The sequence below is a fragment of the Xenopus laevis genome, chromosome 3S, assembly GCF_017654675.1.
Source record: "Xenopus laevis strain J_2021 chromosome 3S, Xenopus_laevis_v10.1, whole genome shotgun sequence".
In the NCBI taxonomy this organism is placed as follows: Eukaryota; Metazoa; Chordata; class Amphibia; order Anura; family Pipidae; genus Xenopus; species Xenopus laevis.
Window position 1 is genome coordinate 88,359,834 of NC_054376.1, and position 19,602 is coordinate 88,379,435.

General features: G+C 38.4%; 1 protein-coding gene across 2 annotated transcripts in view; it reads left to right on the forward strand.

Annotated features, from left to right (window-relative positions):
* Positions 1-19,602, forward strand: part of ptprr.S (protein tyrosine phosphatase receptor type R S homeolog) — an 89,121-nt gene that overhangs the window by 13,152 nt on the left and 56,367 nt on the right. For both annotated transcript variants that reach the window (XM_041588605.1, XM_041588606.1), the window contains exons 3-4: positions 15,955-16,068; positions 17,828-17,983. In XM_041588605.1, the coding sequence (XP_041444539.1) occupies positions 15,955-16,068; positions 17,828-17,983 (270 nt within the window). The remainder of the gene's footprint in view (positions 1-15,954; positions 16,069-17,827; positions 17,984-19,602) is intronic.

Below are 19,602 nucleotides of genomic sequence, written 5' to 3' on the forward strand. Positions count from 1 at the left end.
GGGCCCCCCTACAGGCCCCCGTCCCCCTACTGTGCGCGCCGTGCATCGCTGTATGCCACCCCCTTACCGCGCATGTGCACACGGTGCTCCCTTTGCGCACATGCACACAAGGCGATTCGCATCGCAAAAATCCGCCAGATAGTATTTACTGGCCTTTTTAAAAGAAAGCATCTGATTGGTTCAGGGTCGGACTGGGGGGCCCGGGGCCCACCGGGACTGCAGTCCAGGGCCCCCCTACAGGCCCCCGTCCCCCTACTGTGCATGCCATGCGTCGCTGTATACCACCCCTTGCCGCGCATGCGCACACGGTGCTCCCTTTGCGCGCATGCGCACAAGGCGATGTGCATAGTGAAAATCCTTTTTTTTCTTTAAAAAAAATACAAGCTTAAGGAGAGGGGGTCTGGCCCTTTGGGGGCCCATGAGGGTCAGGGCCCACCGGGTTTTTTCCCGGTGTCCCGCCGGGCCAGTCCGACACTGGATTAGTTTCTATGGGTTGTTACTTCAGGGCACACTTTGTGGCTTTTAATTCATATGAGGGGCAAAACTGTCTGAGCAAATGTTTGTCTTCAGTTAACCAGGAAAAGGGAGCCACTATGGGAGCTTTCAAGTGCAATAACTTTTCAACTAAGCACCGTCAAGATCCCTCAATTTAATCTCCTAGAAAAGGCCACCCCTTTAGACTAGAAGAAAAGAACTTTCATTTGAAGCAACGTAGGTGGTTCTTCACAGTCAGGACAGTGAGGTTGTGGAATGTACTGCCGGGTGATGTTGTGATGGCTGATTCAGTTAATGCCTTTAAGAATGGCTTGGATGATTTCTTGGACAGACATAATATCAAAGGCTATTGTGATACTAAACTCTATAGTTAGTATAGATATGGGTATATAGAATTTATGTGAAAGTATGGAGGGGTGTGTGTATGGATGCTGGGTTTTCATTTGGAGGGGTTGAACTTGATGGACTTTGTCTTTTTTCAACCCGATTTAACTATGTAACTAACTATTTAACTATGTAACATGTTTGAAATTAGCAGGGCATTTAGTGAGTTTGCTATGTACAATAAATTAAAGATTTATCACACATTCCTTGTTACTAAAATGCCACTGCTGTTTGTACATATTTCTATTGTCCACCAGAGAGCGCTATCATTCAACTACTCAAAAGTGCAAGGTTGCTCGCCTCATCTGCTTTTCATCTGGAGCATCTAGAATTATAATAGCAACTATCTCACTTGTTGCTATAGGTAACTGTAATGGAGTAATTTATTTACCCATTTTACAGTTTGCTGCATAGCCCTTTTCACTATTTTTCTTGCTTATAGTGTTAACCCTTGTACTTGCAACAGGCAAATCAAAGTTAAAGCTGTATTATGAGTAATCCGAATGTATGCATTTATAAAGCGTTAACCTATCCTATACATAAGGGTATTTAAGAACAGTTAACACAGAGACAGTTGGAAACAGTAGGCAATGTGAGTCTTGTCTGCAAGAGTTCGAGAGTGGGGATAAATGAGGCACAGTCTATAAAAGTAACTGTATGGAGGGTTTTATGGTGACACATAGTGATGGGGGCGAATTTCTCCCATTTCCCACGAAATGGCGAAAAATTAGCAAAACGAGAATTTTGGCGCCGGCATCAAAATTGTGTTGATGCTGGCGACAATTCCGACTTTGTTGACAATTCAGAATTCACTGGCAAATTTTCGCTGCAATTTATCGCCGGCAGAGAAACGCAGCCATTCGCCGCAAATAAATTCGCCCATCACTAGTGACACATAACTAATTATTAAGTTCATAGCGCCAAACAGGAGATAGGAATGGTAAGAATAAACTGTTGGAATAGACTTGTTGGAACAAATGTGATGTCAAAAGATGGTTGCATTTGAATTTCTTTTGTAATGGAGCTGGTTGGAGAGGTTAATTTGAAGGCTTGGCTCAAGAGGTGAGTTGTGTGGAACGTACCCAAGAAGGAATAAAGAATAAGGTCCTTGAAAGATTGAATCACAGTTAGGACAGGACAGAAATAAAATCAATTGATATTAAATAAAGATGCTAATCAATAAGACTCATAAGTCATATGTCTGGTACATAAAAAATATAACTGTTTAAGCACTTTTTAAACTGTTAGAACTCAAGTGCGTAATTTTGTACTTTTTCAGTGAAACTAGAAACTAGAATAAGAGCAAGGTGTCCCACTATTACCAGTATTGGCACATATAACTTTAGACTTTAGATCTCTCAGAAATGACTGGCCTGTTATTGTAATCAACCAGATATAACTTTCATTAAAGCACACTCACAGCTTATTTGATAACAAAATAGTTTCATCCATTCATGCAGCCACTATCTGTGAAGAAGAAGAAGAGCTGAATTAGCCGGAGGCTCCTACTTTATTTACTCTGATCTAAAGGTCAGATGATTTCTGTGCACCACATTTAATCACCATGTGATATGGAATGATTGTCCATGTAAATGTGTCCATTCCTTTTCTTATACTTTTCTTATACTTAGCTATATAGTGCCAACAACACATTACATTAGAATTTGCAGAGATTAATATAATAGTCCACACCAGTATCTTTGTCTTTGAAACTAAAATCCTAATAAACACATACAGAGGCATTTTCCTCAGAAGCTATTTAACTAAAGGCCTGGGTATTCCCAGGGATTCCTCAAAATATTTTAATCACGTATTATAATAGCAGTAGCAATTTGTAGCCTTGAGCCTTTTACAGGCTCCTACAAATTGAATCTACCAGTCACCATTAGCTCAGTAAAGGTCTAACAATTTTGTCATGATTCACACTAAGCAGCCATGGGAAACATAACCAACTATGTAACTTCACATTTTTAGTTTGGTTTTACTTAGCATATACAATACATTTACTACACGTGGCTTATTCCTGACTACCAGCCACACTGCTTCCGCTCTTGGATTATGTGTTGCCTAGTAACTTATTTTTCCATTTATTTGTGTTGCTGGCGAATAAAGGTTTACGGTCTGTAGAATAAAGTATGGATATAATTTGGAGGTAACATAACTATATCTAGTTAATGCACATATTCTATATGTACTCTTATGCAAACTGTGCCACAAAGGTCGTGATTATATTGAATATTTGCCTTCTTATGGGCAAATACAGAAAAAAAGTCTTCATAGGGTGCTCTTTGTCTAAAGACTTTCTTTCTGTTTATATACATATATTTTCCCATAAATAAAGAAAAGTGCTTTTAAAGGGGAACTCCACACAAACAAAACTTGAGCTTTCTGAAAAATAAACATAATTTCAGGCAACTTTGCAATATACATCACTTAAAAAATATGCAGACTTTTCATGGTTTTTAATGGTTTCTGACACTTCCCTAAGCCTAGCCCCCTGCTGTTCTGCTGATCTATCTGACTACTTTGCTGAGCTGCCTGACTACTGTTACTTTGTATCAGCAGCCAGCTGTCCTCAGCCTGCATCCTCCAAACCCCACAGCTCACCCCCTTGAAGTCAGAGCCCTGGAACCCACTGCAGTCTGACGCTGCAGAAAGTATTGATAAATCAGGAAAATATTGAACTTCTGGGAATCCTTTAGTATTACAGTACATGTAAATTATTGTCCAGTGAAAGATTATAACAAAAAAGTGTGAGTATAATAAAAATTAGATACCAGAGTACTGTTTGTGGGACAAGAGTGCAGAGATTATTATTTTTTCCTGTTTTTCTACTTAATCCTTTAGTATTTCCCAGTCTGATACAAGAGTAAACATGTAGTATGGCTAACCCTGATCATAAAAGGGACTACTCGCTAGCTATTATAATATTGTTAATAAGGAGTAATGGGCAAATTTCTCCTGTTTTGCTTCGCCAAAAAATTAGCCAATTTCCCGCAAAATTCACGAAACTGCGAAAAATGAGAGAAAAACACATGAAGATTGGAATTGACGCCCGTGTCCGAAAAGTTGATCGCGTCAATTTTGATGCTGGCGTTAAAGTCAATGGGCATCCAAATAGTGTTGACGCGCAATGATTTTGAAGCGATTGACTTTTTGGATATGCATCCAAATTTTTTTGACGCAGGCGAATTTTCGCAAATTCGTGACAGGCAAGTTTATTCGCCCATCACTTTTAATAAGGTGAATAATTCTATTAGGTGTATTAGGATTTATTAGGATTTATGGTTTATAGAGTGACAGAGTCACTCTATAAACTATGCAAAATCAAGCTTACATATTATACTAACAATAGGCTCCAGTGACAGAAATTGGAGGCCAAAAAAATTGAAAAAACACGTATGCCACCACCACTGATTAGAACAAAAAGAAATAGAGTAAATATAAAATAAATCTTCTACCTTTTGAAGCAGATTTTCCCAATTATGAAAAGTTAGATATGTTTTATTTGCGTTTTTCATGAACACTTTTGTGCCATATAATAGAACATTTTTTAAAACAAAGCACAAAAAGTGCTCAAAAGCTTCTTAGAAAGGATGCCTCTGGGAAAAGTTGGTCACATTGAAAAGTAGATTTGTTTTGTACTTTTTTTATTGACATAAAAATGTAAGCCAATAATAATATTAAATAAAATTGTAATATGTCAAAATATTTTTTGGTTGAAAAAAAAAAAATTAAATAGAGCAGCGACTTTCTCCAGCATGTTAATAATTGTGCCCCAGAGTGTTTGGCACTAATGAGTCAATCATTTACAGACGTATTTTGCAAATCAAGTGACTAGATGCAATACTTGGTACACAAAGGACTGCAAACAGATGGTGAGTGGGTGGGATGTGTAAATGATGCAAACCCAAACTGGATATTATATGCCAACTGTAAAATGTAAGGTTATTTGTTTTAATGCACAATTGTGTTTCCAGTCATTGATTTCCAAATATCAGATTTGTAATGAGACTGTGTGGTTTGTTGAGCCACATGCTACATTATTTATAATGCAACAGGCTGCTTTCTAGCTGTTATTGATCTACTATTCTAAGCACCTACTGGGAGCCAGCTGATACTGATATCAGTTGGCAGCATGTTGTTTCTGTAGGTGTAGTTAGCCCTCTGTGATTGGGGGGAATTAGTAGTTGCCATTTTTGTAGCTGGTTGTAAACAGTTTTCATATGGCTACCAACATTCTTTAAGGTATACTTTGCTCTGGGCCTTTGTTATGCATATTGCACAGAGGAGGTCAAATGCACCATCACCCCTGCATGCTTAATTTGTATGATTAGTAACAATGATATTACTTTGAAACACTCCTTGCCTGGCCATGTTATCAACAATAGACTATTGTCCTCATAGAATACACTAAATATATTTTTAGCCATCTACAAGTGTCAGTAATTGATTATCCCACAACTTCATTCTCTTTCTCTTGGCCAAATTAGGCTGAATCAATCCTTTTTTGCTCATACCATGGGCCTATACACACCTGTCATGAGAGGACATTGTCAGCACAGTGATGTGGCCCTTGTCTGACAGAATTTTCTAATTTGTCTGGCAGGTGTCAACCCAGTCTAAAGACAGATATTGGTTGGTCAGGCTTTTGGCAAGGCCCCATATATGGACCTATGAGCTACTGACATGGTCTGGAAGGGCAGAGTCAACAGCCTGTATATGGCCACCTTTAAACTGTACAACGTCCAAAAAAAGACACAATTTGCCTTATCTTTTGTACTTTGCACCCTGCCCCGAACTTCTGTGAATTTCTGCAGGTATGTACAGCATCTGTACTCCAAAAGATGGCACAGAGACCTGCATTGCCTTGATGAATATAGCACTGCCTGTGTTTGGCAGCTCTTTGTTCATGAAAAGTGGGCAGAAGGAGAAACAAAAAAGTCCCCCCTCTACCCATCTCCATCTTTCAGTTGGCAGAACATAGCCAAATTTTAGACACAGATGGTTTTAGATGTGTAATAAGGGGCACATATACCACTACCTTAACCTATTTGTTTTTAGAGAAGGAATTGAGCACGGTTTGTCCAGCGATCCCATACATTACCAAGGGGCTAATTTTCTTTAAGTCTGTTTTTTTTTGTCTGATTATTTCAGGTATTTCCTTCCTTCCTCTTGCTTAGGAATCTGTTGCTCCTACTGCCCTGTCCCAGATATCCCCTACTGAGTGTTTCTAAAGTGGCTGCACAGAAGGGAAGAGTATGTGCTATATCTTTCATGCAAACCTCATATTCATGGCTCAGTGAATTCCTTCTAAAGATCTGTCATTGTTGTCTGTCAGGAAAAGGAGGGAGGACTTTGAACAGCCCTTTCTCATGTAGATAGACATTAGGGTTTTTATTGTTTTTTTTTTTTTTGACTGGTTCAAAGAATCTCTAATATTTAACTGCATAAGAATGCCTCTTTAGCCTCACAGCAAATATAAACTTTTTTGTGCCTTAATATTAATTAATAATTATGTATTTCTTAAATGTGAATATAAATGCCACTGTGTTTCGGTCATATTCAGCAAGGAAACACTGTAATGTCTGTTGGGAAAGGGAGGAAAGCTCTGCACAGCAGTTATCTGGCTCAGGCTTTCCTGTTTCTCACCTTGGAAATATTTGTGTCTCATTAGAGAAAGAAAATAAAGGAGAAGTGCTACACAGCTGAGATTATGAGTTGCAAGGGTGCTTTTTAATGAATTATACAGATATTCACATATATACATATTAGTGATGAAACTGCACCTATAGCAACCAATTAGAAATTCAAATTACATAATCTGCTGCACTTTGGAGAAAGAAATTAAATATCTGATTTCACTGTAATAGGTGAGTGCATTTATTCAATTTAGTAGCTCATTACATTTGTTTTTGGCACCTGGGGTACATAACTAAGTGGCAGTACAGCATGGGTGTTCATGTTCGGCTAATAATGCCATCTTTGTGCTCTAGAACAGTTTCTGGTTCCCCTTGTTGGCAGCCTGATTTCACACTTCCTATACAGGGGCCAACACTGGCATAAAATAAGAACATTTCTTATCTGCTCTGCATCTCATATGAGACATAAGGCGAGATGTATTTGATTTAGTGGAATGTTAGATAGCTTGCTGCAAAGTAATTAAAGGAAAACTATACCCCAAACTATATTGCATAAACAACTCATATTTAAAACCCTGTGTCATGTACATAAACAATTTTCATAATAATATACTTTTTTTGTCATATGTGCCATTGGGTAGTCAGCCCTAAATAGAAGATTTAGATGCCTCTGGACTCCTACGATTCATGGTGCACACAAACAAACCATTTATGTTGGGTCACATGAGCCAAATTAATGAACAAAGTTATGTCTTTTGCTTCAACACTTCTTTCTGTTACAGAGCTGCAGTTTTTCTGGTCAGGTGATCTTTGAGGCACAACAGAGAATATCATAAAAAAAATAGGTAAAAGATGTAAAAAGACAATATTTACTTAAATGTATATTCCATTTCGGTAAGATTCTTTAATATGCCACTTGTTATGATGTAAACTTTCTGTTGCTTAAGTGTTGTTTTCCTTTAAGTTTGCAATTTCATGGCACTTCATTTAAAAAATACATTTCTTCAGTCTGCTGAAACAAACTCTTACTTACACCTTTAGGGCAGCGTGGGTGCCTTGCAGCACTGGGGTCCAGGGTTCAGTTTATACCAGGATAGTTTATGCTGTATGTAGAGTATATTTTGTGTATGACAGTAACCTTAGATCGTGAGATTGAGTGAATATGTAAAATGTTAAATAATAAAATGTCCCAAAACCAAACTCACTTGCACAGGCCTTTGGAACATTAATTTGGAGTTTTTATTTTATTTCAATAATTTTTATTGAGGAAATCATGCATAACAACAAATCCGTCAGCATTGTTACAGTCATCACACAGACACAGGCAGCGTTGAAAACATCTCTGTCGCTAACAGTGAAGTGGCTAAATCCAAATGTAACAACAAGCATAGTTTATGACATGAAAACTGAACATGTGTCAAGTCCAAATAATACAAAGAATAGACATTACACGTTTCCCTTTTATACATATAATTCAAGAGGAAAAAGAAGAACTGTAAAGTACAGAACAGAAGAAAAGAAAAGGAAGCAAAAAAAAAGGGGATACTAGTGAAGAAAAAGAAAGGATAAAATAAAAAATAAATAAAGAAAATAAAATAAAGCTAAATTCCACTGCCTTATCAACCTGGGCCGTTGTAAGCAAAGACTAACTTTTCATTATCCGCCCTCCGAAAAACATGGCGACCTGTCCTCAATAGACTAGTGCTGACCGATTAAACCCGGTCGGGTAGCGGTAGGCGATCCAGGGGTCCCAAACCTTGTTCCTGTTTGTCTAATGCTATACACGTCAACTTTTCCATAATAAATACTTCATCTATCCTGGTTTTCACATCAGAAAAAGCCAAGGTCGGAGTCAGCCAGACTTTTGCTATCACCTACTTTGTTGCCGTGAAAAAATGTGTAATTACGGAGTATTGTGCCCGAGAGATAGCGTCAATTCTCTTATGTAAGAGAGCATCCTCAGGCCGTTTGGGTAGATTCACTTGCAAGACTGAATAGATCAGGTGATATACCCGGATCCATAGGCGTCGTGTCCTGGTACAATGCCAAAATATATGAGACATCGTCCCAGCCTCGGAACAACCTCTAAAACAATTAGGGCTGGTTTGGGGATTCCATTTAGCTATGCGACTCGGAACTAAGTACCATCTGCTAATAACTTTATATACAGTTTCCTGTGCTAAGACATTGGTGGAAGCACGTTTGGCAGGAAAAATATCCTGCCAATCCCGATCTTGCAACGTCAACGTCATTTCCATATTCCACCTTTGTACAAATTTTAGAGAGGCTATAGGCTGGGTATTAACGCTTTGATGATAAATATAACTAAGAGAGCCTTTCATACGTGGTCGATGGAGGCATAACGATTCAAAAAAAGTATTAGGGCCAAAGGAGCATTTTTTTCTGCACCGAAGATAAGTAATGTCGAATTTGATTATACCTATACATTTCTCGATCTGGGACACTATATCTATCCTTTAAAACTGACCAACTCATTATGTTGCCATGTAGTATGAAATGCCGTACATGTGTGAGGTTATTGTCACTCCACCAACGGAACTGATTCGGTTGGAGCCCAGGCAAGAAAATCGGATTGCCAAATAAAGGTGCCATCGGTTGGTGTTTAGATATCCAATTAGGATTAACTTTGATTTTGTGCCACAGAGATAATGTATGTTTTATAGTTGGAAAAGTCTCTGACCTATGGGAATGCTTATGCGTCCAAAGAAAATCTCCCAGAAAGTTACATTGACATATAGCTTGTTCCAATACAACCCACTTGGGAGGTCGAAGTAGAACAAACCAGTTCAACATTTGAGCTATCTGAGCAGCCATATAGTATTCACGAAGGTTTGGTGGAGTTTTTATTTTAGACTTTTTTCTGTCTGTAACAAATAGTCAAAAAATAGTCCCTTTGTGTAAGGGCATAACTGGAACAGTCAGGATTTCCCTATAGGGCATCCATAGTCAGCCCAGAGCAGCTCCTGGAAAATCACTAACCATGGCAGGAAAATTAGTATAGTGCAGAGGTTTCCCAACTACTTTGGGGCCAGCCTCAACACAGTTGAATTTTGAGGTGCCATTAGGAATCTTTTGCTCCTACTGCCCCGTTCCAGATATCCCCTACTAAGGGGAGGCCATTTTCAATGAAATTTTGAGTAAATTACTTGGTTGTTCCTAGATATATGGCAGTGTGGCCCCTAAGAAATTCTTTATTTTATATATTTGTAATCTTACCTTGCTTTGTGATGCAACGTGTTAGCTGAACAAATGCTCTAGTCTAGAGTCTAGTGTAATGTTGTATTTCCATTTATTTTCTGCCAGGCTTATGTTAATAAAATGTCAACTGGGCTGATGATTATTTTCTAGTGTACACACTGCCTTACAAAACTTGATCAGGTCATATGGTTAAATCTCATCAGTTGACAAGCTGTCGATGATACCTTTAAGTCTGTGCCATTTTGGCATTGGGATCATTGCTTTGGGCTAGCACTTGACAAAATCAACCTTTTTAAAATGCTGTCAGAGGCTTTGAATGTGTCTATTTCAGTGATCTCTAAAAAGCCCAAGCATATTAAAATAAAAGGCAATGCCACTTGCAAATAGAGAACATCATTAGAAACTGAGTGGGAATAATTTGTCTTGAGTACATTTCTACATAAATGCAGTAAGGTGCAAGCAACAATGGCACATTCTTTATGCTCATTAAAAAGTTGTTTCCCTATCAAAAGAGGAAGGGTTTGTTTACTAGAAGGGCAGTCAGATTATAGAATTCCCCGGATATCAATATAGTTGGGCTGGAAGCCTTTTTTCATAAGAGTAGACACATGAGGTTATGATGTTTGGCCAGAAAAAGGTGGATAGTTCTGTTTGCCTGTCACATTTGACATTGTTTTGGCGTGACAAACTACTTTTCCAGTTGTGATACAATGTTGCCGCATTGCATTATGAAGCAATGTGCTCAAATATTAATCAGCTATATCATCTAAACTGAGTCACAGCTCTATTCCTGGTGACATGCTGGAAGCATTACTACTCAGTGTAGCTAATTCCAGGCTGGTACCACAGTGAAGTCACTTCACAGTGAAGATTTATTAGTGTTTTTTTAGGAAAAAATTGTGATTGATTGCAGGCTAGACTAGAAATGAATACAACAGAATAACCATGATGATGTTTAGTCATGGAAAAAAGTTGATTGCAAATAAAATGGATTCTCAATGAGACTGTAAAATCTCGAATAGTTGCTTGTAGTCTTTGAATACCCTTCTTATTGACTTCTAATCAAACTCATGAATTTTAATAAAATGTTCCCCATACAATCTTATGGATTGTTTTTACATGACTGGTCATAGGATGGGATTTGACCTTATAATGAGTGCTACTCATTGGTTAGTGGTGCTGTTACTATCAGGTGAGTTGAGAAACTCGCCTCAAGCTGCAGAAGCTTGCAGATTACCAGGGGCAGCAAAAAGCCACCTCTGGTAACTTAAAGAGGTGAAATTCCTATTGTTAAATTAGTTTTAAGATGTTGTACCGTGTTAGCCATTGAAAATGCAGAAAATGTAAAGTGTGGTGATACCTTTTATTGGCTAGCTGAATAAGTAACAATTGCAAGCTTTCAGAGCACACAGGCCCTTCATCAGGCAAAATACCAATCAATATTGTTAAAGTAGAATTTGTGTTACAGAGGGTCCTGGCTTTGTTTGTCCTTACAGTAGGGGTCAGTTACCAAAGAATTCTGTCTGGATAGACAACATCAAAAACACATAGGCGCAAAGGTTATCATATGCTTACCATTTGTTGGAGCAATTACGCCCGCCAAAATACACTGTATCAACCCCACTTACCAAAAGAAGTGCTGGAGAGGCTGTGATACCATTGGCACCTTGCTACACATAATGGGAGTGCCCACAAGTGAATACATTTTGCGATTCCATCTTCAACCTTATACGGACACAGCTTGAATGGACAATTGCCTTTAAACCAGAAATTGCCCTTCTTAATGTCCCTTCACCAAATTCTATGGCTCCAAAGATTATTTCGGATTTTCATGGCAGCAGCCACGATTATATTGAGGAAATGAAAACTCAAGCAGAACTGCTTACACTTCTTTCTGCTTGTGAACAGATGGAAGACATGGCAGCTACCATGGAAAACAGGAGAGAGACACGTGATAAAATATGGCTGCCATGGTCACAATATGCCACCAAAATAAAAAGACACCACAAAATTCCCTCCCCCAGGTACAGCTACCCTAGCAACACACGGGTGCCACGAATAAAGACACACAATAACCGAGAGACACATTAATGAGACCAATGCTATTTATTGTTTACAATGCTTTACTGTCAGATATTGCTACAATGCAGGACATTGTAATTGTCACTCCACAAAATTGTTACATACGATTTGTCGCTACTCTTATCTGTGAATAAACCAATACAGTATTTTTGGTTAAAAAAAGTCATCTTACTAATATTGGCTGAAATTAGAAGCAATGTTAGAAAGAGTAAATTTAAAAAACTATTTTATCATGCACATTAATATAATATAAAATATCAAATGTCCCCAATAGCCCTACCAAAAAACTACAGGTCATTTAATGGCCCTAATTAGTAATACTGAGCATGACTGAAGGGGCAGTGTTTATCTGTAACTGCAATGTCCTGCCAATCAGAATGCAGAATGCATTTGCAGCGCATTTTATCACTCTCAGGCACTTAGATGAATCTTTTTCTGTTTTTTTGTTTTTTTAATGCTATTCTAGTCTTCTGTAATCACATATATTCCCTGCTAATTGCCAACAATGTAGGTTCCATGGAGAAAGACAAACTTATTTTGCTTCTATCCATAGATCAGCAGGCTGGCATTCTAAATGCTTGAGTGAATCTGCTAGGATAATACCAATGCTTTAAAATACAAAACAAACAATTATTTTTGCAACATTCATTAGTAGGGTGATAAACACTCACAGGAAACAGCAGGAACAAGCAGGTTTCACCCAGGGGAGCATCTGGCTAGAGATATGAGATCTGCCATTGCTCTGGAAACAAACTCTATGTGACATCTTTGCTGTTATATACTGTATTGTGTGATGTTCTTTCACGGATGGACCTCTGCATGAGATAAGACTATATTACCAACAGATACAAAAATGATGTATAAGATATTTGTTTACAACTTTACATTAAAATGTTTAAAGTAGTTAACAGGTACAGACATGTATGATACACCTGTAACAATGTGTACTGATTTTCACTCCACATATGTTCATTCCCACATTTCTGTATGGACAGTAGCAACAAGTATATAATTATATGTTGGCAGCTATAATTCTTTTCATACAAATCACAACAGGAGAAGCCCAGGGAGCTGGTTGGAGACTGTAAGGCTAATTAGTGAGACAATTTATAGAAGGTGTCATCATCTCTCAGAGCCAGGTGTTCAACACAAATACACAAGCTATGTGTTACCATTGCTTCTGTCCTGCCACAGAGAGCTTTATCATTTTATTTTGGTGAACATTATATGGATCATACTAAAGGTAAGGTCACTTTGGACTCTGAACTATTACTTCATAGTCTAGTACATGCATTTATACCTACGTTCAGCTTAAATGTACACCCAGGTATAAACAGAAACTCCTTACAGCAGTGTATGACAAATAACATGTAGAAGGTGTATGAAAGGTTCATTTGGTGTTTATGCAGCATTTATGTATCACACCCTCATCTATCTGAACCTCCATAGTTATTTGCAGCTGCACTTCTTATTTAACATGTTCATATTGTATTGCCATTCTTCTTAAGATACAGGGAGTATTTTTGACATCATTGTTAAATGTTCAGCATCATTCAAAATATATTGGCGGCACTATTTTTCAATTGAATCTGTGTGTTGGATTATTTATACCGTAGGATTTTTGACATCTGATGTGAATTTAGACAGTTCATTGTACTTGATTTTTACTGAGCCATCAAAAATAGATATATTTAGGATTTTGATTGCAAATTATTGCTTTTTATGCATATACATTTAAATGTTTTTAGTAGCCCCAAGGCCACATTTCTTAGAATTCTCATTTCCTAAGCATTATGGTTAATATATCCCATATACTGTATGTGTGTGTGTGTCTGATTTGTAACATGCAGTTTTGGAAATTGTTGACCCTTGCATTGTGGTGGCTAGCTGAAGATGCTACAAATTATAATTCACAACAGCTGGTTGAATTTTGACATATTGGCTCAAGTCAGGCTGTGCTGTCATTTTATACTATGAGGCTTGACAGGAGGGTTAATAAATAGGCATCATAAATCTATTACAGGGCACACATTGGAGCTTTAATTTAGGACAACTCTCAGATAATCAGTTTATTTACAGCAATATATTATTATTTTTTAATAATTAATAATGCATAGTGTAACTGGGTAGCCATACCGAATGGGATTAGCCGACAGGTCTGGAAATTTTCAATGTATTAGTGTTATGGAAAAGAGCTAGGTTATATGAAGGTGTTAGAGATTTAAGGTGTAATGTAATAAATGGTCTTAAGTTTGCTACTTGTCTAGTAACCAGCAGGTAGCATTTACGGGTCAGCTGTTTAAAGTGAATACATATTTGATTGATTGCTGTGGGTTACTAGATATAGTTAAACATTTTTATTAGATAAATACCATAGTTTGCCCATTAAGTCTGCCCTAACTTTCCATTGTTTCATAAATCAAAAGGGGTGTGGCCTAGTGGACAAGGAGCATGGTACAATATCTCTAGGGGCATGATCAGTCGGAAAAATCTGAAGACATGTGGCCTAATTTACCAATACATGTAGGTTGCAAATAAATATCCACCCCTGGGCAATGGTGCCAGCATTCTGTGCTCTGCACTTTAGATTAAATATATAATATATAGTGCAGAGTGCAGAGTGCAGTGCAGTTGTTTGCCAGGCATTTGCCATGTACACCTGACATGTACAGAACGCCATAGCACTTGCACCCATCAGCACTGCTTAGCTTGTTCATCATTCAAAAAAATTAAATAACCAGTCAGAGGGTTATATGGTTAATGCTTACAGCTGACCATGGTGGGTCCAGATGGGTCCAGGTGCACAGAAATTATCATTGCAGGCTGGCACATACAATATAGTTGAAGACCAGGTGCCATAGATTAAAGTTTAAAAGACTTTTATTGTGGATTATGGTTAAAACAAAAAGCCTTGTGCATCACCCAGCCCACACTGCCATGAAAAGAGTTATGCCAAAAACAGGCAACGCTGTATTCATGGGAGAAGCACAAGTCCTTCTGGAGCACAAAGGCACACAGCTACAGGGGACTACATGTAGGGCAGTGTGCAAGTGCAAAAAACATGACAGTTTACTTAAATTTTTTCCACTTTGCCCCTTACCCATAGGCTTTTCCTGTTTTAGCATTACCCACACTTTGCTTGCTCATAGTCTGTGCAGAGAGATACTATTAAATGTTGCAAAAGTATTGCCCTGGGCACCAACACAATTGAAGGGGAATGTACAGTAATCACAATCACAAAGCTTTGTATAAAATGGTGTTTTTGTGAATGTTTTTCACTGCTCACAATGTAAAATCGTTTGCTGGTGATAATATATCGCTCATTATCGCTAAGCGATTAGCGATTAACATTAACACCTGGTCTAAAAAAATTTTCACAAAAAACGCTTTGGGATTGTTAAATTTTATTACATCTGCAAAAGCCAATTATCCGAAAACTTTAGGAGAAAGTCGTTGAGGTCTTAAATCAGTCAAAAAGGATGCAAACAATGAAAATCTTGGTCGTTAACGTATGTTTTTATGTGCTAAGGAATTACATTCCCTCATCAGAGTGTAGAGTAGGCCTTTAAGTGCAGAGTGCTGCAGTGTAGATTTCTAACAGGGACACTAAGTGGCTTGGCTATGGTACAAGATGGAAGCATTAGGTGTGGCAGCTGCAATCTTGAAAAAAAATTGATACGCTAATATAATTATTAACAAGAATCTCCTAGAATTAAGGGACACTAAGTACAGTGTATAAATTGTGTATAAAGTATATTTTCATTAGAGAGGTGGGTGTAATTATTTTAATTATTAGCACATATTGACATAGTGTGGAAAACATATTCCACAGCGCTGTACAATATATGGGTGTATACTTTAAACTGACAGATAAAATAACAACTAATAAATGATACACAAGACCTTAAAGTATATAGATATACAGTTATTATTCACCATAGTTGCAGTACAGTATATTTCCTGAAATAATTTTAGGGGCTGTTAAAGATTTATTAGCCGATAAGAAGAGAAAACATATTCAAGAGGCTCCGAGTTGAGAATATACTGGGAATAGATCTGAGAAAGGTTCACATAGTAAAGGCATTAGTCAGGGACTAAACATTTTAATCTAGAGGCTTGTTCTGCTTTTCAGATGTTGAAAATGGATGTAAACAAACTGAACACAACGTTACTCCAGAAATTTCGTCAGGGAGTTGCTGCAGCCCTTGGCTTGTTGCCACAACAAGTTCACATCAATCGTCTCAATGTAAGTGACTTGTTGTGTCCAAATGTGCTTTGTGTCTGTAAGCTCCTAATAGATGGCTTTCCATAGTGGACAATGGCTAACCTTATGAATAGCTTAGAATACCTCTGTCAGCTATGGTTTGTTATTTCAGAACGCAAAATTACATTGTTTTATACTGACACTGTAGACCAGTGCTCATAAAACCAATAGAGTTGGGTGGGAAGACCAATGATGAAACCAAAAATGTCTATATATGTATATATATATACTGTACATTACAGTTAAAGGAGAAGGAAAGGCTTGGTGCACTTGCGGGTGCCAAATATTAGGCACCCCCAAGTGATTGTAATGACTTACCTGAAACCCCAGGCCGGTGCTCCTATCAGCAGAAAACTGCACCGGCCCAGGGTTATACCAGTGAGAACCACGGAGCACTTCTCTTCCATCTTCCTCTGTCTTCGCACGGCTGCACATGTGCAGTAGAATGCAAAGCCGAACTTTAACTAAAAAGTTGGCTATTTTGTTCAACTGCGCATGCATTGGCCCCGGGAAATTTGACGATGAACATGGAAGTTGATCGCTCCAAGCCTTTCCTTCTCCTTTAAAAGTGTTTTTTTTTCTGTAAATGCCATTACATGTCTCACAACTGAATTATGTGATGGGTGAAACTATTGATCAAACAGCCAAAGCTACAGTAAAATTGCAGCTACTCGCTCCTCGATGTTGTGCATTTTTTCATAATAAGGTAGAATCAAGACTGAAAAAGGTTTTGCTGCTTTGGTAGTACTGTTATCTGCATTACCTGACAAATTTGATTTGAGTAAAAATGATTGTTTGAAGTCACAAAGGGGTAAAAAGTACCCACCACAGAGCTTAATCATCAACACTTGTAGTAAACTTGATGAAGGAACTCTATAGTGCTCTGGATCAGCAACAAACATATTGTGTTGAGACTTTACTGGCATCCCCAAGTGCAAAAAGACTTTCCTTCTGCTTTAAGTCCTTTTAAAAGTATACATGAAACACTAATTCTTTTTTTAATTAAAACATCTGTACCTGTTATTAACTTGTTTAAAACTCTCAGCTGTAAATCATATATTGCTTGCCCTGCCTCTATGCCTGAGGCCATTCTGCACTCACTAAATGTCACTTCACTCCTCAAATTGCCCTTCCCTCATTAACAACTCATTTTGTAGCCAGTGCAACAACATGAGTATTAGGTGCACATAAAGATCTGAAGCTTGTCTTAATAATAGTGTCCACACAATGGTGCCTCCTTGATGTTATTATGAATTCCAAGACTAAAAGAAACAAGATTGAAATAATTCATGCAGTGTAAATTAAGTTTATTTTGCTTGACCAAAATCATAAAATAGGATTTGGAGTTATGTCTTAGGATGACAGGTCCCCTTTAAGGTGCTGCAGGGTCGGACTGGGGAGCCCAGGGCCCACCGGGACTTAAAACCAGGGCCCCCTCCAACCCCCCTACTGTGACGCGCTGAGCGAGCCTGTGTGAAGGAGCTGCTTGGCACTTCTGCATGAATGGCGCTGCGCAGATAGCGCTGCGCAGCGCCTAAAAAATTATTTTTTTTTGTAAAATCAGATCGGGAGAGGGGTCTGGCTGGCGGAGGCCCATTAAGGGTAGGACCCACTGGGTTTTTTCCCGGTGTCCCGCCGGGCCAATCCGACACTGAGTTGCTGAGTAATATAAATGGTATCTGTATGTTAAAAGAAAAGTTCAAACAAAGTTTTTCACATTATTTCCCCCCCTCACACACAGGGTAGAAAGAAATGCGTGGAACTCTTCATTTCTCCATTGAAAAAAAAAATAGGTGTTCCGGAGGCCCTTCCTTCTGCAGAAGTCTTGCGTTCCCTCAACTTACATACACTGCACCAAAGATTATCCCATTTTGGAATTACTGAAGTCTCCGCAGAGGTAAGACTAAATTCATGGTTCTGAGTGATTTACTGTGATTGCAGTAGTCTATCCCGTCATTTCCCCTCCTGGCCTTGTCCAGTTTCCTTTATTCAGTCACACACCAGAGGGGCGGGGGTGCAAAAGGAAGAAGTGTGTGATAGAAAGGGGTCAAATGAAATTCCTTCTCATCCCAGCTGCTAGATAGTAGAGCACTGTTACATTATGATTCCCTTTTTTTTTGCTGAGCAAAAAATAACTGAGTAAGAGTTACTGAATACGCTAGTGATTGAGTCTATAGTACCTGTATATTGGTATAGCAAAACTAAGCTATTTCACATAACCTCATACATTATCCATAGTAGATAAAATGTGAAGAGATAGTCTCATCACTTAGTATCCCTCCAGGGAAGCCTCCCAAACTGGGGTATGGAAGGTGGCCTGAGTCTCTTTCCAGCTATACTAAGCAGGTATCACCTGTGGACTACTAACTCTACAATATTACTCAGTGGAGCAAATTGATGCTCTTGCTAAACTATCCTACCTATCTCCCATCTAAGAGTTAGTTGTGACTGGATTAATATACTGCTATCATTAACTTGTTTACAATGTCTTGCTTCCTGACTTTACTAAGGTTTAAAGAGGTGGTACACCTTTAAGTTAACTTTAGTATGTTACAATATAGCTAATTCTAAGGGGCAAATTTACTAAAGGGCGAAGTGACTAACGCTGGCGACGATTTGCCAGAGTTACTGCTTTCAGGCACTTTGGCGATTCTAATATTGGGCTCAGGAGTAAATTTGCTAGCAAAAGAGGCAGACGCTAGTGGCCATTTGCACTCTATCGCCAGGCGAATTTTTGCTCTGGCGAATGGACGTTACTTTGAAAATTCACTAAGATGCGGATTTTACTGAATGTTACCTCTTTCATCAGACTTGTCTTCACCAGCTCAGACCAGGCGAGGTGCACTGGAATGCATAGATCTTCCTCAAAACACTGGCATCTTTTCCTTTTTTCAGAGTGATAGCCTGCTAAAGCCCTTAAAAATTTTTTTGGGTAACCGGGTTCCCCCATACATTTTCTAACATATGGAACATAAACTATACAGTGGGCTCACGTGTAGGGCATTATACCAACTCTATTTTCTTTATTAAGGTTCCCTGGACTTGTGTAATGAAATAGATTTGCTGCAACATATACATCAATTGAACTTTATATTTCCCGCCATATGCAAATTAGCCTGAGCGGAGACCGCTAATGAAGTTGCGCTTGGCAGAATTGAACGCTAGCGCATCTTCACTTTGATTGCCGAAGTAACGCTAGCAAAAATTTGCCAGCGTTCGGCACCCTGGACGCAACTTTGCATTTTAGTAAATTAGCGTTGTCCTATTGAATTTATGCCTGGCAAAGTTTTGCGCTGGCTGTAAATGAATAAGGTCTCCTTTTATATATGCCATGTGAATAGTATCCTTAATCCATCTTGCCAACGAAGATTTGGAAGCTTTGAGACCTTTATTTTTCCCTGCAAAGGAAATAAAGATGTTTTCCCATTTCCTGAATTCCTCAGTGCGAGTAATGTAATTTTTTAGAACTCTTCCCACATCCAAAAGTTGTAGACATGTAAAATTCGTTTTTGTGAT